Below are 26206 nucleotides of genomic sequence, written 5' to 3'. Positions count from 1 at the left end.
GTATGTTATTCCTATCCTATACCGACATACAAGGAATTGTCTTACCTGTGTTTTTACATTACATAGATGCCAATAAATGTTAGTAAAAACGGAAGCTCTTCTGTCCACCAATAATAGACACAATATTAGATGTCTACCCTGTGTCTCACAACAGGACAACACTCACCTTATCCTTATTTTTCCCCTAAATCCCTGTTTTTGACTCTATCAGCCTTGTCTTAATTAGGTTTACCACAACCTAATCCTCATCTTCTCTTCTACCTCCTTCGGAGACGGACTAAAGCCGTCTGTTTTTGGATTAGGTCACTGGCCACTGATGGAGAAGCCGTTCTTCTAAAGAGCAGCTAAACGAGGCCCTTGTCAAAACTGGTCTCTTCTTCCCTAATGGACCTTGAGGAGCACTTACTTAAATACAATTTGAGAGGGTTTTTTTTCCCTGCATGGAAAAAAAGCCATGGTGGGTATGACAGGAAAGCCAAATAGGTACAGTGGATGCCCTGCACACTGACCTGTATTGATTCCAGCAGACTTCATTCATCAGCATGATGGTCATGTTGTGTTGCAGGCAGAAGCAAGCTGTCCAGGCGGGTTTTTTTGTACATTAAATCACAGGAAAGCTTTCATGGTGACATTTACAAAACAGAAAGTCACTGAAAAGAGCAGGCCTGCGCAGGTCTGTACCATTATGATACTGTACGTTGTGAATAAATCATCCTTCTTGCGCAGGCCAGAAGTGCAGGGAGATCCTTCAAGTGTCTTTCTGTCAAGTGAAGTATCCTGTGCAGTTAAAATATGTGGGACAGCTGTACGCCAGCATATGTAGGACAACAGTTGTTCGACTTATGGAGTCTGAAAGCAGGGTCTGGTGAGGGCCTTGGCATTTTTATGGTCCTGAACATGAAGTGACATACAAGATAAGCTAAGTCTTCTCTATGTTTTTGAAGTAGTACCACATTAGAAACAGTTGTTTGGTGCGGCTAGAGTCATTTTTCAAGCACAAATTATAGCATTCATTTCACTGCTTAACGTTGCTGCCCTTGAGAACGTACTGAGATGTTTTGATTGCATTGGTTACATAGTTTGTCTGTTACGAAGATTAGGGGAAAATACATAACTGAGTCCCATGAAACTTTGTAGAGTGGTGGAACTTGCACAAATTTGGTTGCAGATCTGGATAAAGTGGTGGTTCAAGGGCATTAATTTAACTTTTGCGTTGGGGCCAATCGGGGCAGTGACCCACCACCTCTTACAACAGTGAAAAAAAGCATTGCTTTTTAATGCACACGACTGGAGTGGAACAACATGGCCTAAGATGTCATTTTTTGGTCAGTGAAGTCTGCCAAACAAATTGTCAGGCCTTGGTGGAGGTTATTTCCGTTTGTCCAATCAAATTATTTAGTTTTTTATTGAATTAAATGTGAAAATGGGTTGTTATTTCTACCATGAAGTAAACCTCCTGGTGTAAATATTGGCTGCTCTCTCCATGAACCTGCCTCTGCCCCATTCACGCCCTTGTGCCGTCTCTGCGGCTGAGTGCCCGAGGATGCTTTGGTAGCGCCGCCATGCGTGTGCGTGGGTGAAGCAGGAAGTGTGCAGCTGTTGGCTGCAGTTGTTCACTGGGATTAGTGCGTTTGCCTGAGTGATAGCCCGGCCTGACAGCCTTGTAATCTAATGTATTGGCTCATTGTTTTCATTAAAGAGAGTGCGCGGTTTCATCCCGTGGCATTATAATGGTGTAACACAACTGAATTAGATGCAAGCTAGTGCAGCTAAATGTGGTATGTGTGTTGCTATTAATTGGACTGTCATTTATGTTATCCGGATGTTTCCATTGGTTTGACCAACATTTCTGATGAGAGAAACAGTTGTGCCACACTCGACTGCCAAACCAATCTCCGAAGTCTGCAACCTGTCGTTGTAGCCTGCGAAAACACTTAAGAAAAGTGAAAGATTTAACAGTGGAACCTGAGTTAGCGTCTGCCCCGGTCATTGTGTTTTTTCGATGATTTATGCCACAGTTTTGCCTCGGTTTGCATGCATGTTGTTAATACACTGCGTGAGTCCAACTGTGTTCTTAATGTATTTTTATCACAAAACGTCCATGTTAGCATCCTATTAGCTTACCACTAAATGTCAACAGGAACTGTAAGTCAGCTACGTCGCCCAACTATGATGTCATCAGCGGTTGACTCAAAAATGTTAACACAAAACACCTTTTTACAGTTTTATAATTATAGGTTTACATGTATAACAATTCTAAATGCATATAAATGATGAATGAAAGGGCTAAATAAACATTTAAGGTTACTTTTATCTATTGAATTCAAGAAATAACTTGTGGTAAAACAGGAAGGTGGTGTCCTTGTTTATCTCGCTGCCACATCGTGCCTTTGGGAGCAGTCACATCAAGAATCACATATTCAGTGAAGGTAAAAGTAAATGTTCTGTAATCCCTTTTATTCAGCATTTATATGCATATATATGCATTATGAATTGTTTTCTGCATGTTAAACTATAAATATAAAACTATAAAAATGTGTTTCATGTCAACATTTTTGGCTTTCTGCAACAAACTAATTGGATTTACATTATTTCTTGTAGGAAAAATTGATTTGGTTAGTGTCCGACCTGCTGGAATGAATTAATGACGCTAACCAAGTTGCCACTGTATTTATATGAACATGGGGCTAAAAATATCAGAGCTGTTGCAAATCAGTTGGATATTATGACTGTAAAGTTAAAGTCATTGTTGGAAGGGTTCTGCTTGTCACTTTGTGAAACATGGTGTATTTTTTGTATTGTCTTATTCTACACCATTTTTTAGTGGTTTGCTATAAAGACTGTGCGTGCTCAGATCTTGGTGTGTTTTTGGACAATCAAAGCCAAAGCTGCCATCCACCCTGAAGCCTAAACTGCTGGGTTTTAAAGGTTTTTTGTCTTTGCATGTGTGCGCTCTGTAGACGGCCTGATGTCAGAGCGGGGATTTTATATCCAGCAGCTGCCTGTGTAGTTTGATCCCACGCCTTCCGGGAGGGGAATTTCTCCTGCAGCTCCCGTATCGACTACCTCCTAGGTGCTGAGGAAAGAGGCCCGGAACGTTCTCTCTGCTGCGCTGTTGCTTACAGAGCGCATCATTCGAAGGGGTGGAAAATCCATACGGTGAGCAATCTGCCCTTGAGAAGATAAGATCTGTTTTGGGAGTTTGAGGTTGCCAACTCACTCCAGAGGAGAATTGCAGGAGATTACTCATGAGAACCTGTTAGGTCATGTGTTACTTAGTACATACCGTGGTGAAAAGAAGGTACAGTGTGTACACCATGTTGCTGATAGTTGCTGTAATATCTTTTAAAAGTGGTACAGGGCTCTGCATAAGCTTTTTTCCTGAAAGCTGACATTGGATTTGTGTACTTGGCTTGGATTATTTGTACAGAAGTGTGAAGCACATTGTGGTTTTTGTCTGCTCCCTTTTTATTGGCCTCAGCGTCACTACGGACAAATATTACACTACTGTTTGTTTATAGTTAAATATCAACTTACTATCTGTTCACATTGACATGCAGTCTGTGCTGGTGAGAGGGCAAGCTATGTTTTTCATATTGAACACTCAAATAGTGACATATTATCACAAAGAAAGAAACAGTTGCAGCAAATGAAAGGGAACACAAACAAGATAACTGAGGGTAGCGTTGCTGCAAGACACACTGTTGCGTTCTGACCCAGATATGATTACATCCATGCTGTTTGCTGATGTCGGGATGGGAGGCTGACTTACAAAGATGCTCAAGAGACACTCTTAACTTGGTCTTGACAACCTTGGATAATGAACAAATTGTTCTGCATTGATGTTATAAGATGAAATTTTGCTTATCATTGTTAGATTGACGCATGTAGGTCACATTTGTGTGGCTAAATTTGCCTTTGTTAGCCTTTAAATGATGCTGATTTCAATGTAAACCACATATTTTAATGACATGGTAGGTGCTGTATACACTCAAGTGCCACACTAGACAAACACATGATGCAAAAGTGAGTAACAGATGGACCTCGCAGATTTAAAGGGATAGTTCAGATTTTTTGACATGAAGTTTATGACATCCCCATCAGCAGTGTTGTCCATTAACAGCGACTTAGCCCCCACTTGGTCTCCTAAATCCAGTTCTGGTTGGATTTTGGTGATGAAGAACGTAGTTCCGCTTTGTTGCTGGGGACATTTAAGTAAGAGTTTGGCTTCCCAAAACAAAATGCATTCAAAAGAGTAATACATTTGCATCACAAAAATGCCTTCTCAAAAAAATCTGACCTGACAAAACTCTCTGCGTTCTATTTGTCTCTCGCCGTATCCCTGCACACTGTCGCCTGTGTATGTGATGAACACACTGGTGGTAATGCCACTCTTCTTCCTCGATGGAGCGCCGTCGCCATCTTGTTTATGTTTGTGTTCCACAGCGGAAGAAGATTCGAGTGACTTTATCACATACAGTACACATGAATGTGAAAGGAAATTAAACAATATTCATATTTGAGAGGCTGAAATCAGAGGATATTTACATTTTTAAAAAGAAAAACGATTAATTGATACCAAAATAGTTGTTGATTAATTGGATAATTAATTAATCATCGATTCATCGAATAATTGTTGCAGCTCTAAAAATCCTAACGTAAATATGACATTTAGCAATGCAAGCATTATGTACTTTGCCCATTAGGAGACAATCAAAGGTTTTTCATCTCCTTTTTCCTACTCTGATCTTCCCATCTATTAAAAAGATACTTTTATTAGCAGGATTTCTGATTGAGGAAGGTTTGGCCGCTTATCTCTCAACCATATTCGGACAAAAGTGGCCATCTGTACATGACATCCCCTCATATTTAGAGGGCCCATCTGCGGGACACATGGCACAGTCTTGGGCCGCCATCCAATTCTTGGCATCAGTCCCATCAGTGTCAGACAGACAGAGAGACAAAATAACGGCCCGCAGTGTTCCTTCATTAATAGTCCTCTCCTTCCTCCTCCCTTTGCCCGCCTCCCTGCTGCTTTACTCTCCAAACAGAGCTTAACCAGCAGCTGCGCACATCTGACTCTCCAGTCCGTCGCAATGAGGTGCACTGCTCACGTTACACTGAAACGGGACACCACAATAGTTCGGGGAACTTCGCGCCTTTTCTTGTCCCACCCCTTTGTCTTGTATGTCCTCACACACCTCTCCCATGCCCTCCCACCACCACTACTATAGGCTTTTTTGCTTTTTGAGGGCAGTTGATGGGGCCTGGGAGTATTTACTTTGGTGGCTGTCAACAACAGGAGCACAGAAGAAGTAGTAGCGCGCAAATAAAAGGTGGGATTAATTAAATAAATGTGGAATGGATGAGGTTAGAATGAGAAATGCCAAGCCTTAGCCAGCCCATCTAAATTTGCATCTAGTCCTACGTGATAAACCCTCACCGATTTGCCGACATAATTGCGGGACGTCATGTGTGACGATGGTTTGCACTTTTGTGAGACTGAAGGTGTATTTTGCTTAATAATTTTGGTCAAAGTCTGTATTGTACAACTTCATGGGTACTTAAACCTTTTAAAACAGTAAACATACAAAAGATTTACTTAGATCACATTGGTAATTGGTTTCTTTTTATCAGATACTGGCAACATCATAACACAAATTTATGAAAATCAATGCAAGTATAATGGACCTTGCCCATTAGAAGATAATTAAAGGTCTTACATCTTAATTTTTCCTTATCTAAACTTCCCATCTGTTAATCATTTTTCATGCAGTCTTGAGCACAAATCAAGGGCACTGTGCTAAATTTCCTCGATCGACTTGACAAAATTAACAATCGATTAATTAAGTCAATACCTGCATTGTATTGCGCAGAAAGATGTAGAAATCTGTGAGTGTTGCTTAGGGTCCATTGCTGCCGTAGTGTTATTTCCAGACATCATTTTTCAACTATTGCACACAATCAACTCCAGTTTTACCAGCTAATCAGCTAATCGATTATTATGCCCATCAAAAAATGTTTTACCTCGATCAAATTTACTGCTCGTCCAGTTGTTTTGATGACTTATTGTTGGTTGCTTAGTTTGTTAGTCGATCCATGTCCTATTTCAAAACTTGGTTTGTAATTCACTACTTTATAGTCCAAATTGTACCAGCAGTTCGTAACAGTTTATGTCCACTAGACAATCCATGAACTAGAAAGTAGTTTAGTTAATAACAAACAAACAGATATATGTTAACTGCTCGGTGGTGGCCTGCACTCCACCGGAGGCTATTCTTGTCACTTTGCAGGAGCTGGTTATTTAATGTAACAAACTAAGTTTGACCCAAATTTTCATCTAATGGTGAACTTCTTCCCCTCCTTGACTTTCCTCTGATGCCGTTTTCTTCCCCTTTTTAACTAGATAATTGTGCCATAAATCACAATCGTTTGCCTCTTTGCCCCTCAAGTCCTTCTCATTTTAAACCACCAAACAATTACATGAAACTGCACTGTTGGAAAGTTTTAACAACAAGAAGGAGTCTGTCAGCACAAAAGCTATCAATGGCAATTGCTGTAGAGTTAAATGTTTGTAAAAGAAGCCAAGATGAACTTGTGTCACGCCTCCTGGCTGGGAGAGAAAAAATCCACACATTCCCTCTTAAATCCTGAGGGCTTGAGGTGTGTGAAATGTGACCTTAGCAGCATTATGTCATGGTTTCACTATCTTGGAAGTCAGCTCTCTTGTAATGGATATGAGGCATGTTTCTTCTCAGGACAAAGGCAAATGCCACCGAGTCGTCTCCACTTTATTTGCTCACGGCATCCCCTCAGACCTCGTTATTGTCCAGAGGAATTTCACGTCGTCTGATACCTTTTATCTTTGGGGTTGTGTCAAACATTGGAAAGTCACCTGTAGCGCTTGTAAAAATATTAAGTAATCTGAGGATATATTGAGTACATTTGGGTTAAGGTTACAAAAATAGGAAGTGCATTTTCTGTGACATTTTAGACCAAACAATACAAAGAAACCATTACTACCTGCCAGTCAGAGTAAATCTGAGGGTTGTTTTGGTGGTGGTGGTGGGAGGATTCAACAAAAGGATGCATCGTATTAGGTTACATTGGTAGCACCTACTTCCTTATTGACAAACCTTTTACATTATTGATTGATTGTTGAGTGAAGATTAAAAAAAGACTTAAAATCTTTAACTCAGTTCTTTTCATATAAATAATTGTCATTGTATATTATTTTTAATGAAATAATCGCCCTTTCCAACATTGATATGCATTCACATTAAATTGGATGCAGTTATTTCTTTTTTATTCATATTTATTTGTATTGTCTATTTTGTATATTCCATTTTTATATTTTAGTTCTTTTTTTGTCATTGCTTCTGAAAGTTTGCTGCTGCAGCCTGGTGGTAGGGGACCTCTGCTCTAAATCATACTAGACAATAGACATTCTGGAAATGTTTGTAACGTTCAGGCAAATCAATTTATGTTATGTTTACATTAAAGCCACATTCACAAAAAACAATACGTGTTGCAAGCGTATCGGTAATCCATCATAAGGTTATTGCAACAGCTAGTAATGTTGATATTTCGTCACACTCCTAACAACAGCATTGGCAAAATAGTCCCTCACAGAGAAGCATTATAAGCACCCTTGTTCTAGCATTGTTCTTTACACCAGTGATTCTTAACTGGTGTGTCGCGACCCAGAGGTGGGTCACAGAGGTGTTTTCAGTGGGTCGCGGGTGTCACGCTCCACCATTTTATATTATTTATTTAATTATCTTTGTGGCAAACTTTATTACTGTATGTCACAAAATGACGATGTGCAAACGGGCTGAAATTGACATCAGATCATGTTCTCTACACAACAAGCGCAAAGAAAGTATTCGATCATGTAGCACCCGACACACACAGCAGACAAACACAAAGTGATGCAGCACTCGCTAGCGCCCGCCTCTCCCACTGGGACAAAGAGGCTGAATGACAGGAGGGTTCACTCTGCTATAAAACCAACGTGGCCAGGTGTTGAAATAGATGCACAGAGTAATGGATTATAGTAATGGATTAGATTACATATAGCGCTTTCAAGGCACCCAAAGTGCTTCACAATGAAGTGAACACCCCTTTCTTCATTCATTCACCCCTCACTGATGCTGGTAATCTACATCTGTACCACACCTGCCCTGGGGTAGTCTGATCGAGATGTGGCTGCCAATTCACATCTACGGCCTCTCCGACCACCACCAAACATTCATTCACTTTCATACAACAGTTTGGGCAGCACCTTCCAGTTTCTGGACGACCTGCTCTACCTCCTGAGCCACTGCCATCCTGTGAACCCTCTTGTCATCCAGCCTGTTTGGTAAATAGAGAGGAGGAAAACAAATACGCATGCACATGTCAATATATCAAGGCCGGCAAAATTATCAAGTTCATTTTTATTTATCATGCGATTAATTGATTTATTGATTATTGTGATTGATTATCGCCTACTCCTCACATTCGAAAGTTCTCTCTAGGCAGCCTCATAACTGTTGCAAACTGTCCCGTTAAATATAAGATATTTGTGTTGAAAAACTGCAGTTTGGGTCACAGCTTGTCATTTTGTTGTGATGGTGGGTCCTGCAAACAAAACAGTTGAGAACCACTGCTTTTAGACCTTAACATACTTCCAGCCATCTTCTATGCCGCTTATCCTCACTAGGGTCGCCGGTATGCTGGAGCCTATGCCAGCTGACTTCAGGCTAGAGGCGTTGTACACCCTGGACTGGTCGTCAGTCAATCACAGGGCACATATAGACGAACAATCATTCACACTCACATTCATACCAATGGACAATTTAGAGTCGACCTTAACATACTTGTGCATCCTAAATGACCATTTTCATGATTACATGAAAATGGTAATACTGCTGTTTTAAAAAATGTGTACATTTCCAAATATTAGCGCTGTCAGGCCCCTTTGTTATGTAAACAAGTGGCAAAACAACACAACTTTTGTTCGATTCAGTTAAAAGTAAACTACCCCACACCGGGCACAGTGCCAGCGCCTCGCCTGTCACTGCACAATCGTTGGCATCTGTCGTCAAATTAAAAATGATGTGCTGCAGCACGGACTTTGAAGTCAAAAAGACATTTCATGTGCGCAGAGCCTACATGTGCGCATGAATATTCATGCTAACCTCCAGGCTCACCAACATGTTTGCCTCTTGTGCTAATGAGCTGTGCCATGCCATGAATGGCACACACGGCTGGCTGGTGTTTTTATTTCCCCCTGATTAATCTCATCATTACAGTAAACTGTGTAGCCATTTATTGGTTTCTATCTTAATTAGCAGCTCTCTCTGACCCACATTCTTTGCAATAAATCTCTGTAGAAAAACTGTAAACTGTAGGAAAGGCTGTTTATGATATCATGCACAAGGGGTCATATGTCAGTGCATCTCTAAATGTTTTGCTAAACCTAGAGGCACAAACCATCACGCCAGATTTATGTCACCTATCATGTTTCCAGTGGGGGGCTCTGCCCTTCAGCTGATTCATTGTGCAGGGGCTAATTATTTTTTGTCTCTCTCACGCATAGGTTCAGTTAGTCGTTTCAGGGCGTTTGTTTGGCAGATCCCCCCAGAGGGCTAATCTCTTTAAGTGTCTCTGTGGAGCACTAAACTATGAGAGAACAGATTTAAAAAATCAGATTGGTGGAGGAATCTCAGCGGCAACTGTTGATTTACAATATCTGCAGACTGTCTGTTCCTTGCAGCGTTCTTACATATCAAGGCTGCATTGTAATTATAGTACTTTTACACTTGCAAGCACAGAAGACACAGAAAACCAACAAATGTGCATGGTTATCACCCTTTGTCTTTCAAACGTCATTTGTATGTACAGTATGTGAGGCAGAATCGAATGTCCTTGCCGTCGTGCAGTTACAGAGTTTCAAAGTGGTTAGCCCTTTAACCTCACAGTCTGTAGATACAACTTTGAACCTCCGTTGGCACATGTGTGGCGTTTTGCATGTTCTCCCCCGCTTGTGTGGCTTTCCTGTGGGTACGTCAGCTTTGTCTCAGACTACACATTCCCAAAGCATGCATGTTAGACTAATTGGAGGCTCTAAATGGCATATAGGTATGAATGGATGTTTGAATGTATGTGCCCTGTGATTGGCTGGCGACCAGTCCAGGCGGATCCCATCTCCTGCCCTAAGTCAGCTGGCTGGGATAGGCTCCAGCTCACCCTGCTTTAGAGAAAGGATGATGGCCACAGTTTAATCCGGGAACAGATTGGTTCAAATTTAATTATTTCCAGTGGGTAAAATTGTTTTGAAATCTGAACAAAGTGGAGGTTGACCAACTTCCCGGAATTAATTATGTTCGAGCTTTGATGTTCCACTCTAGTCTTGTGATGTCACAGGTCCTGAGGTGGAACAGGATATCTGGCTTTGTTCTGAGATAAGGATCAGACTCTCAAAGGGGATTCACACTCTCAGGATTTATTCAGCACAGAGGACTTTTCGGGTAATTTAGCACCTGCTAGACACCATCACGGTCTTTATAAAATGTTGCTAATGAAAGGTGGAATGTGATCCACCTCTACGGCTCAAGTTTAGGGTCAAGAATGCACCTCCGGGGGTGCTGTTTCTCCTCCCCCTTGAATTGAACAAAAATTGTAAGACTGTCTTAAGGTGTGATTAGCTGCTGCTCTGCTTACCTGCTCGCACTAAAGAAGAGTAGAATTCCACATCTTTCAGTGACCAGACAAGCAGTCAGTTGCTCTCTATAACCAAGACAAACATGTGTTTAAGTTGCAGCATATATAGTCATCTAATATGCATTCATATTGATATAACAGAACCCATCCAGAGCTGCATTTAATAAGTAATGACGTGTTACTGCAGTGTCACCGCATGATTTGTTTTCCTAAGATTCCTTATACTTATCCTATACAAAATCTACAACATCTACCACTGTCTTCAAATATTAAATAAATGTGGCTGTGTGTTTTTTACAGTAAACCATGGCCAAAAAAAGCCAAAAATGCTGAAAATGACTGTACCTGACTCTAACACTGCAAGGCCACCTGAAGGGCTGGTGGACTTTGACACCATGGGCTTCCTCGGCCTCCAGCCAGGTTGGCATCTGCTGCTCAGTGGAGGCCCGGAACACTGATATCGACAGGGTTTAAAGACACACTGTTGCTTGTTAAAGGCATACATTATGCAGACAGTTATTAGTGCCACATAATAGGTAGCTGTGTTGCAGTGATGTGTGGTGAGGTTCATTGCTGGTGAGGCACTGAGTCCTTTTGAATTGTTTTCTGTTAATACGGGTTGCCCATTAAAAGGGACAACAAGAAAAGAAAGTAATTCACTTTTGTTAAAAATTTAGTTTTCAAGTATGTCTTACATTTTATTTATATAGGAAGTGCATGCACCTTATCCTTCTCCAGGAAACGCTCTGATGCTTTGTTTTAGAGCTGCAACGATTCAAGGATTAATTTGCTAAGAAAAAAAGCTTTGGTAGTATTAGTATTCTGTTCCTCCCATGATTTGTTTAATGAGTGTAATTAATAAAAATTGCTAAAATCCAGACTGCAAGGAGTGACCGGGACTTAAAATGTCTGCTGCAATACAGCGCACGTGAGGGTGGCGATATTCATGTCGGGTTCTGTGGGGAATGGAGACAGGCTCAAATGAAAACGACAAGGGAAAGAGAGAAAAGGGCCCAAGGGACACAACAGAAGTTGTCAAAAGTTTGGGATCATTTTAAATTCAAAAAGACAGAAAATGTGGTGCAACGTTTGCACTGTCAAACGGAGCTGGCATAGCAGTGACAAAAGAGTAGTACATTGATGCTGCAGCACATTATCAGAAAGTACCCTGCGTATTGACAGAGCAAAGAACCAGAACAAGGTGAAAGTCTATTGTGGCAGCTACCTACCTGTATTTATTAACTAGTGTTCAATCATGTACAATCAGGAATTATTTTTCCTTATATTGCTCAATTAAATTAACATGCATATTTTTGGAATGTGGGTGGAAGCACGAGTACCTGGAGAAAACCCACGCACGCATGGGGAAAACATGCAAACTCGACACCGCGATGCCCAAATGGAGATACAAACCCAGATCTTCCAAATGTCCTGACTGTGTGGCCAACATGCAAACCACTTGGCCACTGTATGGCCCGAGATCTATATATATCTATATCTACATCTACATCTATCTATGTCTGTCTGCCTGTCTGTCTATCCATCTATAGTATATATTTTTTTGTTTGTTTTTTACGATACAATTTGATCCTCACAGTGTCTGTCGAGAAAAAATTCTGGACCTTGAGCAAATGTATTTGAGGACCCCCTGCTATAAAATGTGTATAGTCAGATTACTCGATTAATCAAACCAAATGATCGATGGATTACTCTATCAATCCATCCATTTTTCAAACTGCTTGTCCTCACTAGGGCCACTCGCAGAGCACATATAGACAAACAACTACTGTAGCTACACTCACATTCACACCTTTGGACAATTTAGAGTCTCCAGTTAACCTAGCATGCATATTTTTGGAATCTATCCATCCATTTTCTATGCCGTTTCTCCTCGCGGGGGTATGCTATCCCAGCTGACTTCGGGCAACAGGCGAGGTACACCCTGGACTGGTTGCCAGCCAATCGCAGGGCACATATAGACAAACAACCAGCACCACTCACATTCAAACCTTTGGACAATTTAGAGTCTCCAGTTAACCTAGCATGCATAACCAGAGTACCCGGAGAGGTCCCACGCAAGCACGTCCTTTTCTGTTATAGGCTTTATCTTGTGAAGTACAACTGTGATGAACCTTTATAGGAAAGTTGCACTTTTTTTGGAATTTTGCCCATCATCCACAATCCTTATGTGAGACATGAACATGTCTTACATGTGCGTTCTAAGAATATATAAAAAACATTAAAAAAAAAAAGAGGCAGCTAATAATGCACATAATGGGACACAGCTATTCCTCCTATAAAGAGTTCTGAAAAAACCTTCAAACTGCCAACAATGCTTGATTTATATAATGTGACCTGCATATTAACTAAGCTACAGCGACATGGTTATTATTATTGTTATTAACGTTGTTACGCCGAAGAACTACTTCACTGGTGTAGTGACACCTCTATTGGAGCTGCCGCCACTGCTGCTGTGTTTTTGTTTTTGAGTTTGGAAAAGTTAATGCAAGGTGTAGCGTTCGTTTCTATGTTGCTATGTCAAATCAATGCGCCTAGGAAGGAAGTTCCGCTAATGCTTAAAATGACCAAAATAGCAAACAGCTTTACACACAGGTCATCAGGCTTCTCAACGAAGCATGCAACACATGCACACACTCATAACACCTTATTTATTTAATTGTTTATTTATTTGTATTAATATCTCTTCTGTTGTTGCTTAATTTATTGGTATTGATGTTTCTTCTGTTCTTATTCATTTTCTTGTGTTTTCTTTCTTTTTTTGGGAGAATGAACAGAATAAGAATTTCATTGCATAGTATAGCTACCTGTTTTACTGTGCATATGACAATAAAACTCTTGAATCTTGAATCTTGAAAATATTGTACTACATGTAATACTCAGTATTACGTGTTATCATGAATGTGCTTGTTACGACATGGTCACGGCATGATATAAAACCATAAAACGTTGTTGGAGGTTTTCTGTGGTGTTTTAATAGGAATAGGTATGTACCATTACATGCATTAATTACCTGCCTCTTTTTATTTGTTGTTGTATCTTAAAAACTCACAGAAAAGAGAATGTTCATGTCTCACATAAGGATTGTGGATGATGGCCAGAATTCTAAAAAAGTGCAGTTTTCTTTTAAAGCTGCAAACTTTATCATGCAGAAGCAATTTGCATGGTTAGAAACCAGTCCTGTGGGTAACTTGGTGGACCGTCATGCTGTCCATAGTGGGGACTCTTTCCTTTCTAAGAGCTTCACCTCAGAAAACTTTCATCGTACTTTTTAAAATTTATGAAATAAAGTAGGGCCGCACGGTGGTCTAGTGGTTAGCACGTTGGCCAATACAGGAACAGCCTGGAGATCGGGAAGACCTGGGTTCGATTCTTCCCTGGGCATTTCTGTGTGGAGTTTCTCCCCGTGTGCGCGTGGGTTTTCTCCGGGTACTCCGGCTTCCGCTGCCCACATTCCCAAAAACATGCAGGTGAGGTTAATTGGCGACTCTAAATTGTCCATAGGTATGAATGTGAGTGTGAATGGTTGTTTGTCTATATGTGCCCTGCGATTGGCTGGCGACCAGTCCAGGGTTTACCCCGCCTGTCGCCCGAAGTCAGCTGGGATAGGCTCCAGCATGCCCCCGCGACCCTAATGAGGAGAACCGGTATAGAAGATGGATGGATGAAATAAAGTAGGAATGCTCCGATTAGGGTTTTATGCTGCCGATTCCGATACCAATCATCCTTAAGTGAAAACCACCGATTACATAGATTAAGTGTACATTTTTTTATTTATTTTTGATGAGTGAGAGTCATTTTAAGGGGGAAAAGTTAGGACAATTCCAAGGTCCTGGTTGCATCCCTGCTATTGGCTATATGATATGAAAAAGGGAACCATAAATCACCTTTATTTAGACAAAAACATATTTGACTAACTTTTTCAAGAGAACATACAGTATATCACATGTGAAACTAACAGAGGATGAGATGCCTTCTTTCAGGAGAGTTTGGATGTGAGAGTACATAGTTTGATGGCGTTCTAGCAGGACTTGCAGGTATCATGCAGCGGGGCTCCAAGTGAGAGAGCAGTCAACAAACTTGTTGTCTTAGGCTGGTCATCTAATTCGATGAATTCAGTTATTTTTTGGGGCATTTGCTTAAGACTGCTGATGCACATACGGGCGAGTGTTGTCCGGCGTTGGCTACATTAGTTGCTGTTTGACTGATCATCACATTGTGAGCCTCAAAAACTCATCATACCCCATCAACGGTTGTTCTTCAAATCGTATTAAATTAAAGCTTTTTAACGTGTTACCCCGATGAGATATTGCATGTTTAGCAGGGTGCAAAATTTATATCACTCCCACAAACGACAGGTAAGTTCCACACGGCAGACATGCTTGTTTTGGGTTTGGCACGCATGCTCAGTGTGAAGGAAAGTGGGTGGGGGACACTCGACAGAGGCTGCATGCTGCAATTGTACGAGTCAGAGGTGGTCGGCTTTTGTGGTCGATGTTGAAAGGCATTTAACGGCATATGCCGATCATGTGCTTTTTCACAGAAATCGGCGATATTGATCGGTGGCCGATCGATTGGAGCATCCCTAAAACAAAGTTAACTTGGCAAGTTTTGACTGCCTAAGATTCATCTTCCTTGATGTTCTGTGGTTTTGCCTTTAAACTGGCAATTTCAGTCATTCGGTGGACTAATTAATGATCATCCACATGACTAAGTTAGACCATAATTGGCATACTTTCAAGAGTTTATTTAAAAAAAAATGTTAATGCGTGCATGCGTTCTAGCAAATAAACCAGTAGTTGTATTTGCAGGAGATGCTTAACTCTGGTATTTAAACAGTACAGTGTATGCACGATAAAAGTGGGAAAGTGTAATTAAATAACGTCAATTCAGCTCTCCCCAAAGAAGACACATCAGCGTTTCACTGAAGATAAAACACTGCTGTAATTTGCTTAAATAGGCCTGACGGGAGCACGAGGAACAAACATCAAAAGCCCGTTTCCAGACTTTAATACGATCAGACTTAACAACATTTTGTGTGCACTGTTTGGCTGCTCGCTACGTCCGTCTCGTGGAGTCACTGGGTGATTCCCGAGGTCGTCTTAGCTGACAGATCAAGGCTGCTGTGCTGCATCTTTGAACTTGACATTTCAAAAAGGAGAGGATAAAGAGACGCTAACATATCAAATCCTCCCCCCGCTTCCCTGGCCCTCATATTGGAAGCTGTTAAAAGATCAACGGCCTAATCAAAGAGTGCAGGATTTTCACAGTGGAGTTAGCGTTTCGGTGTCAACCCCAAATTTGGGTTTATCTGGCTAGTAGGCCAGTTTCCCACTGTGCATCTGCAGAATGTTTGGATCCTGCTATACTGAGAACAGCACTTGCTTTCAGACTCTGTGGCGCAACGGTAGCGCGTCTGACTCCAGATCAGAAGGTTGCGTGTTCAAATCACGTCAGGGTCATTGTGTTTCTGTTTTTTTTTAAGTTTCTTAAAGCTCATTTTGGGGGCAGTCTTCCTTGAATTGCTGAGTAATTGTCCTTGAAGAAAACCACAGTTGGGTTTAGGGCCTAGTAATTTACACGACCAGAAATATTCACAATATATACAAATTAGAAAAGTAATTATGGTTGAAAGCAGAAACCTCTGACAGACTGGTGGGAAAAATAAAGAGTAAAGAGAGGTGTGCTTCATGCTGTTGTCTTGTAGACATGTATAAAGCCAAGAAAAGCACAATATCAAATAAATCCACTGAACAAAACACAGAAAATGAATATTGTCTCACCAATAATCCAAACCATATAATCCAAAATGACAGAGCAACAAACTTCTCCCTGCTTTTAACCCACAAAGGATCTGGACACAAAGGATCTTATTATTAATACATGAAGGAAACCAAATTATTTCCAAAATAGATGTACATTTACATTTAATTTGACATGGTTATTTACAGAAATGTGTTTGGTGACCCCTTGTCTTCAGTAAAGGACCAGTAGACAAGAAGTACAACATAAGATAGGACAGGTGTGCCTGTGTGTGTGTGTGTGTGTGTGTGTGTGTGTGTGTGTGTGTGTGTGTGTGTGTGTGTGTGTGTGTGTCTGTGTGCGTGTGCGTGCGTGTGTGTGTGTGTGTGTGTGTGAGAGAGAATTGGCACGCATACATTGTGTGTGGTCTTGTGATAATGCTCAGCTCAACTAAGTTTACCCCCACCATCACCAGCAGCCCCCACAAGCTTCACTGGCCCTCCTTCCCTTCCGCTCTTCCCATTGCACTTCTTCCCACAACTCATTTGACAAATGGACTGCCCACAGGTGTTGTTACAGCATCCCTTCAGTCCCCCCCCCCACACACACACACACAAACACACACTCTGTATGGGAATGGGGGCGACGTTCCCATTGTTCTCAGCTGCCTTTGCGTTAAAGTGAAGCCCACCTCCTCCATCCAACCTAGCCCAGCAGGACACAGTGCCACTAGACTACTGGGAATCCAGTCATAACCACAGCTCAAGGCCTTGGCACCAGGCCCAAAACCAGTGGTGGATAGTGTCTGAGAAAGGGAGTCTCCCTGTCTAGCGATCAAGATAAAGGGGCTGGTTATGAATAGTGGATGACGATGCACATAGTATTTTTCTTGAATTTTTTGTTGACAACTTTTGCTGGAGGCCACGACCCTGTTTTGAAGAGAAATAAAGGGCAAGTTTGTTGTGTCAATACATGTCAGTTTTAGAGCTGCATGTTTTGAATCTTTAACTTCCAACTGTTTATATGCACACAGTAAGCCAGCTTATTGGGAGAAAATGTCAACAAGGCTTGAGAGCATGATTGATGTGTTTGTTTATTAGAGTTCTCAGTTTGAAGTAGTAGTCAAAGAACCCTGTTGATTACTGTCTTGTTGGAACGATTGCCACCAACTTTCCAGAGTTGTAAAATCTCAGTCTCCTAAATGACTCTTGCAGTGTTTTGGAACATCTGCACTCCTCTGCTAGCAACATGACCACAATGTGCCATCCCCGCTCTCCTCCACCCACCTCCGGCCTCCTCCGCCAGCGTCCCCCTCACAGCCCCACACCGCCATGAAGGCTCCTGTCCAGCTTGTGTTCATCTTCGGAGCTCACAGAACAAATTATTTACTCGCTAACTAGACAAAACACCAGCAGCGAAAGGGGCTAATCAGCTCCATACATCTCCTGTGAATTTGACGCCTAAATATGATTTTATCTTTGGCTTACCAACCAGTCAGTGAGCCATGTTTGAAAACACAATTTCACTTTCTTTTGGGACTTGTTTGCCCAAAGGTGCTCTGTCAGGATTGCATAATTGTCCATTTTTACACTTGATGCTAAATGAGATGTGGGTCTCAGATTTGGGGCTACTGATGGTAATTGTGCTTTTGAATCATGCATGGACTTTGTGTGTCTGAGGGGTCTGTAGGAGCACTGGCCTGGGCGCAGGGAGTAGCCCCTCTGCCTCATTATCGCAGCAGTGCACCTGTGATCGCTCTAATATTCTCTTTGAGAGCATTAAGCTTCTCAGTGGGGGATTTTTTTAAGGGGGCAGGGGTTTTGCCATTTTTGAATTAGGTGTGGCATGCTCGGCCGACAGCTCCCCTCACGTCTGTTGGGTGGGATAAAAGGAGTGGCAGTGTTTGTGAAAGGGACTTTGTTGTTTTGGGACAGGAGCAGCATCAATGCTAATTTGCACAGAAACAAAGAAAGCAACACAATGAACAGAAACAGCTGGTCATCTCTCATAAATCCAATTTCTAATGTAATTACATGGTATTAGAGTTTATTCTCAGTGGAGAAACAATACCTGCATCCCATTTAGCACCTATTTGTCTTGATGGTGACTTAACTACAAGTCGTAAACCATTTTTTGTTTGTTAGATTTGTTGTGATGCTTTTTGTTTTGCTTGGATTTGAGAAGGAACCAAACCAAGGTTCAAACCACGCATCAACTAATTTAGACTAGATAAAGTTACCTTTATGTGTATAGTTGGTTTTGTTTCGATTAAACTGCGTTATTACCCCAGTGAAGGCGGTCTGTAGGAAGGCAGTCTGAATTAGTTGGCACAAGGCTTATCTTTCAAGGATATTTCGAGCTGTGATGATGATGATGACCATAGGGCTGGCATGTAAAAGAAGGCCTTTGTTGGAGTTCTGCCGTGCTGTCGACACAAGTTTGATTGCAAAAAGAGGCCTCGGGTTGACTTAGAATAACAGCCTATGCCTCAAACCTGGCCCCTCTTCCCTTCATGTCCCATCTTCCTCTCGCTTTTATCACGAGCTCTGGAAGACTCTGGATTATCTTTACCTAGACACGTATTCAACCATTGTTAGCTATTCATTGTAGTCTGTTTGTCTTTGTTATTTAAAGAAATACCAGCTGATTGTCAGAAAACATTTTTCTAGGGTTAGAGGGCATCTTTTCACAGTTGGATTGGCAGTTGTACATGGTAAATTATACAACTGCACACTCGCTTATTCTGCATTTCCATATTGTGACCATGGGGGTTTAATAGATCCCCAGCTCTTTAAGCAGTGACTACTAGATGACTGTTTAGCAAACTTCTTTGACTGCTTTGATTGCTTCCCCTTTATGTATACTCTGTGTTTAGCATGTTGACCTTTAATTAGCCATTCTGCGTCTGCAGAGCAACCTGCATGCCCAAACCCTGCAGCTGTAAAGGGGGGCAACACATCAATACAAGCATACATAAAACATTTATGTTACTCCCCTCCTTTCATGAAGTCTCACCCACCGGGTGCGATGATGAAAAATTTATGTAGTTGGCTGAGAAGTTGCTAACCAGGAGGAATAATTTAGATTTCCTTAAAAGCCAGCGTCGGAAGACTTTTGAGTCAGACTAATTCCAGTAAAATGCAAATAAGTCATCTGTTTTTATGATGATTCTTGAGTATTGGGATGCCAAGGCAGTGAACCCATTAAAGGGCTAGAAAGAATATGAAAAAAAGGTGATGGTACAAGGTTTTAGCTGCTCTAGTCAGAATTGGCCAATAAAAACAGAATTTACTGAATCTCACGGGAAGTGACATAATGTGAATGAAATGATGTAATTGTGAGGAGAAGGTACGTTCGTGTGGGGAAGTATATCCCTGGAGGACCGCTCAGTCGTGGTGGAATCTCATCACAAACACTAACCCGCTCCCCTCCCGAACTAAACATGTCAAAACGGTGGCAAAAAAACGTGGAAACTCCTCTTATGAAGCGTGAATGGAAGCTGGTGGGGTTAGCTTAGTTTAGCAGAGCATGCTAGTGCGGCAGGGTGAGTATTTACACTGTGTTGTTTTAATGTAAGCGAGCGTTTTACAATGCCCGCTGACGACGTGCAGGTTCTGAGTTAAAAAGAGAAGAGGCATGTTTATTCTTGCACACAGCTCGTCTTAACCGTCAAGACACATTCTCATCATACACAACACACTTCTGGCTTTCAAAATAAGAGCACTGTTTGCCGCAACTTGTCTCATTGTGTAAACAAAATAAGGGTGTCATAAAAGTATCTTACATTAATGACACCATTGGAATTACATTGGTGACTAGATCTTCCTTAATCACAAGCACGGGCATTGCAGTTTCTTGAAGATTTTATAGCATTGTGTGCAGAGGCTGACATCCCATTAGAAAAGTTAGCCAGGCTACATCCATTTCTCAATTACTGGGAAAAATTGGCCAATGAATGGAAATTTTATTCACTAACCCAAAAACCCCAAACTCTATGCTGGTAAAATAAGTGTAAAAGGTAAAAAAGGAAATTCAAAAATTTTAGAATGGAAAAAACAGAATTTGGGAAAGAATAAAACAGAATTTGGGACACTAAAACTTTTTTTCATAGGGCCCTACAAACAGATACCTGCAAAATGTGTCACTTGCTTTTTTTTCAAGTGTTGAACCCAAAGCAGGCCATCCGGAGTGATCCTACCCTGGAGGAGGGCCACCTGAACATCAGTCGCAAACGTGCAGGTCATGACCTCGATCGGTGCTCTGCCGCACTGCATGAAAGGGAGGATAATTACATAAAGAGAGGCCTTTGAGGAGATTCGTAGCACTTCCTTATCTGTCTGTGCCAAAAGACTAAAGAAGCGTGGACTCGCTCACGGCTACTGACTGTCTCCAAGGGAACGAACCGCTGAGAGATTTGTGCCACATTCTGCTTCTGAAAGCACGACAAGGACCTCTCGTCTCTCTGCTCTGTGTGTGTGCTCACTTTGATGTGAGACAGTACACTTTGTCCCCCAGGTGTTCATCACCACACCAGCCTTGTGTATAGAGAAATCCTCCTGCCTGTCAGCCTTACTTACATGCTAGCTCTTTTACACCCTCTGAGGGAGCCTCTCTGTACGTTTACACAGCGACTCTCCACATCTACTCTCACTACACCACATTTTAGATTAGCTAGCTACCTTGCTTTCAGTCAAAATGACGCTTTTCAATGAAGTTTGCTTTAGAACACATTACAGTTGTCCCTTGCACTACCGCGGTTCGATTATCGCTCCCTCCTATATAGCGTTTTTTCAGCAATTAATTAATGATTATTGTTTTTATTAGTCAAAACATACTGAAATACAAGTGATATGTAGAATTCTGGTCACTAGGCAGCAGTAATGACATAAACATTCAAAGACTTACATTACATTACCTTGACACTGCAGGAAGTCATGAAGTCAGCCATGGCATGTCTGACATGACAGAGTGAAAAAAATTCTACTCCCATCCCGTGTAGAAATGGTAAGTCTTTGGCTTCTTAAGTTTAGAAGAAATAAATTTGAGGCCAACTGGTTAGCTCGCTCGCTTGGTAGCTAGCGGCCGTCTCGAGTCCCTGCAGCATAAGAGTTGCAATGTAGTGTAAACAATGAATAATAGGAGTGTAAAGGTGACCATAGTGGCGTTATTTCATGTCTACAGGGCTCTAGGAATGTTAAAACTGTATTTAAAAAGTCATATATATGTTTTTATGCTATAACTATAAAAACATTCCATTGAATTCCATTGAATATCCATTGAATCCTATATCTCGGAAATTCATTTAACGCTGTCGGGTCAGGAACCAATTAACCTCTATGAACAAGGGCTGAAATTTTCCAAAATGGATATACCTTTATGGTGTTTGGAGAGGAAGCTAAACTGTTAAGAAGCGATGGAGACGTGACACAGTGGCCTGCAGTGGACACGGCAGCTTTAAAAAACTTCATTACAATAAAAGTTTATTATTTCACAAGCGTCCTGCCTAATTTCATGGCTCGCCAGTCACGTGAAGGGTAAGAATGAGGGCCCATTTTGTGGTGTCAGAGGTGATTGTGGGGACTCTTATCAGTGGCATGGCTGCAGATCTACCACAGACTTAAGCTGACGGCATTAATCAAATGAGGAAGCCAATAATGATGACCATTCCTGTTAGCGTCCAAGGATATTGTCTGTGTGTTAATGGCATAGTAAGGCACTGTATGCTTACAGTCTTTCTTGTAAGTAGCTGCCTCAGCAAAGCCTGTTATTTATCACACCTGTTTTATGGTCTTATTGTGGGAGGACAGAAAGACTCTCCTCAGGTCCTCGTGGGCTTTCTTATCAAGGTTTTGTTTGCTGTTTGGTTAGTTTGATCGATTAAGCAAACACTAAGCAAGTTCCCCTAAATAATTCTCATTTCCCATTTCTTATTTCTATTTTCTCATTGGTGGAAATTAATAATGTTAGACCTTTCGCCTGAACTTTCCTCAAATGTCTGCTGTGAAACAACCCTATTGTGTTTGTGGGGTTGGTTATCTCTTATAGAGATAATGCGGTCTACAGGCCCAGTCCTGTCAACAGCTCCAAATATACTGTAGTTTTCTTTGTATGACCCAGCACCGTATCAGTTAGACCTCAGACTAAGTCAGTACTACTACTACTTAAAGTCATAAGTATGCTTGTACGCCTGGAAGGGAGAACTTTTGGTTGTCAGGCTCCACAGATCATGGGTCATGTGTATTTGTGCTGTAGTCAATGCAACATAAAGGCACAACGGGAATAGATAAGACCGGTCCCAGGTTGGCTCTGGAAGGCAAATCCCCAGCAAACCCCCAGCGCTAATCGGATTAGCTGAAAAGTTTAGCGGTGCGGCCCCAAAGAGCAACAACATTTTTTACATTGACTTCTGTGACATGGTTTTCCCCTCCACCATCCCCCAGCCTCCATAATCTGCTCCTCGCCCTTCTCGTCCCTCATTTTTGTTTCAGTAAACAACAACTTCAGCACAAGATGAACTGTTGTTCACCTCTCTGTGGTTTGCATGCGTGTGTTTTTTTGTGTGTGTGTGAGGGAGGGCAAGAAGGGGAGAGAGAGGAGGGATGCAGTCCACCCAGGTGGGGGAACAATGGCTCACCCATCGTCTTAGAGGAATGCTTGGTTGCGCACGGGCCTGAGTTGAGGAGGGAGGGTTAGAGAAAAACTTGAGTCGTGAAAATGATTGGTGCAGACCAAGGGAGGGAGACGAGCCGCTGATGGGGGTGCAGTCAGCTGAATGGGGGCAGCAGGGCGTTGACGGGTGTCTTAAAGCTCTTTTCATGCTTGGTCTGTTTTTAACTCACGCTGAAAACATGGATGTTATATCCTGGTAATTGTTTCTCATCACAGTAATCAGTGTTGGGATTTTTTGTCAAAAGTCGACCACAATCGACCTCCAATGTGTTCAGATGATAAAACAATAAAAGTGCTGTGCATTTCATCATGTCTGACTGTACCGTCCACGGATCTGTGCCAGGCCATGGCCCGGCTGGTTGGGGACCTCTGCTCTACTACAGGGTCAGGCTAAATGATCTGACACATTTGTAGGTTAAATAAAAGGCAAATAAAGTAAAGAAACAAGAAAGTGTTTTTATTTTCGAAAAGTACATATAATGCCATTCTGTTTCATTATGTTTTAAAAATAATAAATAAATAAATAAAATCAGTCAAATGGGATCCATTATTGTCCACACACTCAATTCAGATCAAGTAGCTCTGAAGTTGGTAACCCATAACAAGATGGTGTTTCGAGCTGGTACAGGATCATGTCTACCGAGATTGAAGTGCAAACAGAACGCTCGTTGTGTTGCAGTTACAGATTCGTTTGTTTTGATAAACGTTTCCACAATGAAAGCGCGATGCTCATCAGTCCAATTCATGGCAGCAACTGAAAAAGAAACGAAAAACAATGGCATTATAAAGAAACAAAGCAAAATGGCATTATATGAAAAATAATGGCATTATATGTACTTTTCGAAAATAAAAACACTTTTTTGTTTTTTTTACTTTATTTGCCTTTTATTTAACCTACAAATGTGTCAGATCGTTTACCTGACCCTGTACATTCACCTGACAACTGTACCTAACCCCACATTTCCATCACCAATGATGATAGTGTCTCATTTAAACAAAACACAACAGCATCCTAGAGTTGTGATAGAGGAGACAGCAGTCCTACATGTATTTCTGTGCTAGCAAGCATCAAACAAATGAATGTAAAAAAAAAAAAACAACCTACAACATGGTGGCTTGAGGAAACAGATCACTGAAAATAAATCACAGTTATTTTTGACCATGTAAGTGGAGAACAAGAGTATCCTCCACCGTCTTGCAGAACTACTACACGCCAGATTAAACAGAATATTGTGCCAAAATGTTTTCTTTTTGACTGTGCGAAAGAAGAAAGCAGCCAAGTCCAACATGGCTGCAGAACAAGTTGGCTCAGGGATTCAGCAGTCCGGTGTCAGCCTGGCGACTTGTCTCTTTTTTTTTTGCTTAAATTCCCCCCGATGATGCCCAGGAAACGGGTTTTGTGGCCAAGATGTGTCAGTTAGCCAGGCGGAAGGGAGACAAAAAAGTACACCATGTGGACAAGAAGCCTTTTCTTTGTTCCACTTCTGTTCCCGTCCGTCATGTGTTAAATAAAAGAGCGAAGGGATGCTTTAGGGTTAGGTTGCATATTAGGAATTTAACTATTGTTTGAGATGGAATTGTCGTTCTTTATTGTTATGCCTCATGAATGTACTTCTGTTCCAGTGTGGGCCACAGTGGAGGTGACTATGCCCGAGAGTGTTGAGGTGTACCTGGGCGACTCGGCCGAAATCCCGTGTCAGTACAACTTCACCGACGTCAACAGTGTGCCCAGATTGGTCATGATCCAGTGGTTTGTGGTGAGTGGTGCTTTCTGTGGGACAGTCCACGTGTACAAGAAGGATTGGAGCCATCTCTTCAGTCTCACTTAGAGTGTGACCAAAATGTCATGAATTAGACCAAGCTGTGCCTTTTACAAGTTGTATTTACATAAGCCGGCTGGCAGAAAGGAACTGCAATCCCACCAAATACTCAGTGTCATGTTTTACTGTGACGTTTCTAACTGTTCTATCCAGAAAGCCGAAGGAAGCAGCATACGGATCCGGATCTACTACGGCGACGACAAGGATACGATGGTGGACCAGAACACAGAGTATAGTGGTCGCATCCAGGTGACTTTGGACCAGCAGGGGAGCCGCCTCAGCATCCAGGAGGTCCAGCTTTCGGACGAGAGAGAATTCTTCTGTGTGGTGAATGGTCTGGCTGCTGGCAGCATGGAGAGCAGGACCCACCTCAAGGTGTTTGGTGAGGAAGTTGGCCACTCGCTGCACTTTCACTTTATGTTTACAATGACCTATAATCCTTGGTTGCTCATTAAAATGACTCAAATCCTTCTTCATCAGCTCCCCCAGAGGCTCCAGTAATCAGTGGTGTCCAAAATGGAATATCTGTAACACATGAGATGCCGTCAAAGGTGGGTCTTCGTGATATTATTAACCCACTGGGTTGACATGTAGAGCCACGTTAATAAACAACATCTTTCTGTGGTCTGTGTTTTTCCTTTAGGTGGCAACATGTGAGGCCCGCAACGGATTTCCCAAGCCCAACATCACCTGGTACAGGAACAACATGCCTCTCGTGCCTGCAGCGGGACGTAAGTGGCAAGCTTGGCTTGGCATTGGCTTGAAGGCTCTAAAGTAGGGGTGTCAAACTCGTGCCATAGAGGGCCGAGACACTGCAGGTTTTATCTCAAACCAGTTTCTCCAGCAGGTGATTTAATTGATGAGCTCCTTCCCTCAAATTGAAGGTGCTGATCATTAAAATCACCAGCTTTAGTAACTGGCTGGTAAGAAAACCTGCAGCGTCTCGGCCCTCCGTGGCACGAGTTTGACAGCCCTGCTCTAAAGTCAAACACTCTACAAAGTCCCATAATTCAAAGGGTGCCTCATGGCTTTATACACCGGTGTGTTTTGTGCACCAGAATTTACAATACTTCTGCAATAACAATTACATTAGTGAGAGATAAGAACATCCACTTACTGTTTTTCTTAGTCTTTCTGTTTATTTAGACCACACATACACGCATAATAAAGACTTGGTTGTGATTTTCAGAGTGTCAGTGAATGCAAAAAAGTGTTATTCTCACGACGAGCCGACTAGAGACATGTTTGTG

The 26206-nt window shown here is 41.8% G+C and overlaps 1 protein-coding gene and 1 non-coding gene across 4 annotated transcripts in view; both read left to right on the top strand.

The window, feature by feature from the left end:
* mcama (melanoma cell adhesion molecule a) overlaps positions 1-26206 on the top strand; it is a 38359-nt gene that overhangs the window by 3215 nt on the left and 8938 nt on the right. For 2 of the 3 annotated variants that reach the window (XM_054754853.1, XM_054754851.1), the window contains exons 2-5: positions 24760-24893; positions 25110-25338; positions 25437-25507; positions 25600-25687. In XM_054754853.1, the coding sequence (XP_054610828.1) occupies positions 24760-24893; positions 25110-25338; positions 25437-25507; positions 25600-25687 (522 nt within the window). Of the gene's footprint in view, positions 1-3003; positions 3160-24759; positions 24894-25109; positions 25339-25436; positions 25508-25599; positions 25688-26206 lie in introns of those variants that run through there. The other variant, XM_054754854.1, reaches the window with a different exon arrangement.
* trnaw-cca (transfer RNA tryptophan (anticodon CCA)) lies at positions 16116-16187 on the top strand. Its single transcript has one exon. It is a non-coding gene; the product is annotated as a tRNA-Trp (tRNA).

This window comes from Dunckerocampus dactyliophorus, chromosome 16, assembly GCF_027744805.1.
Source record: "Dunckerocampus dactyliophorus isolate RoL2022-P2 chromosome 16, RoL_Ddac_1.1, whole genome shotgun sequence".
Lineage (NCBI taxonomy): Eukaryota > Metazoa > Chordata > Actinopteri > Syngnathiformes > Syngnathidae > Dunckerocampus > Dunckerocampus dactyliophorus.
This window is presented reverse-complemented; position numbering and strand designations above follow the sequence as displayed.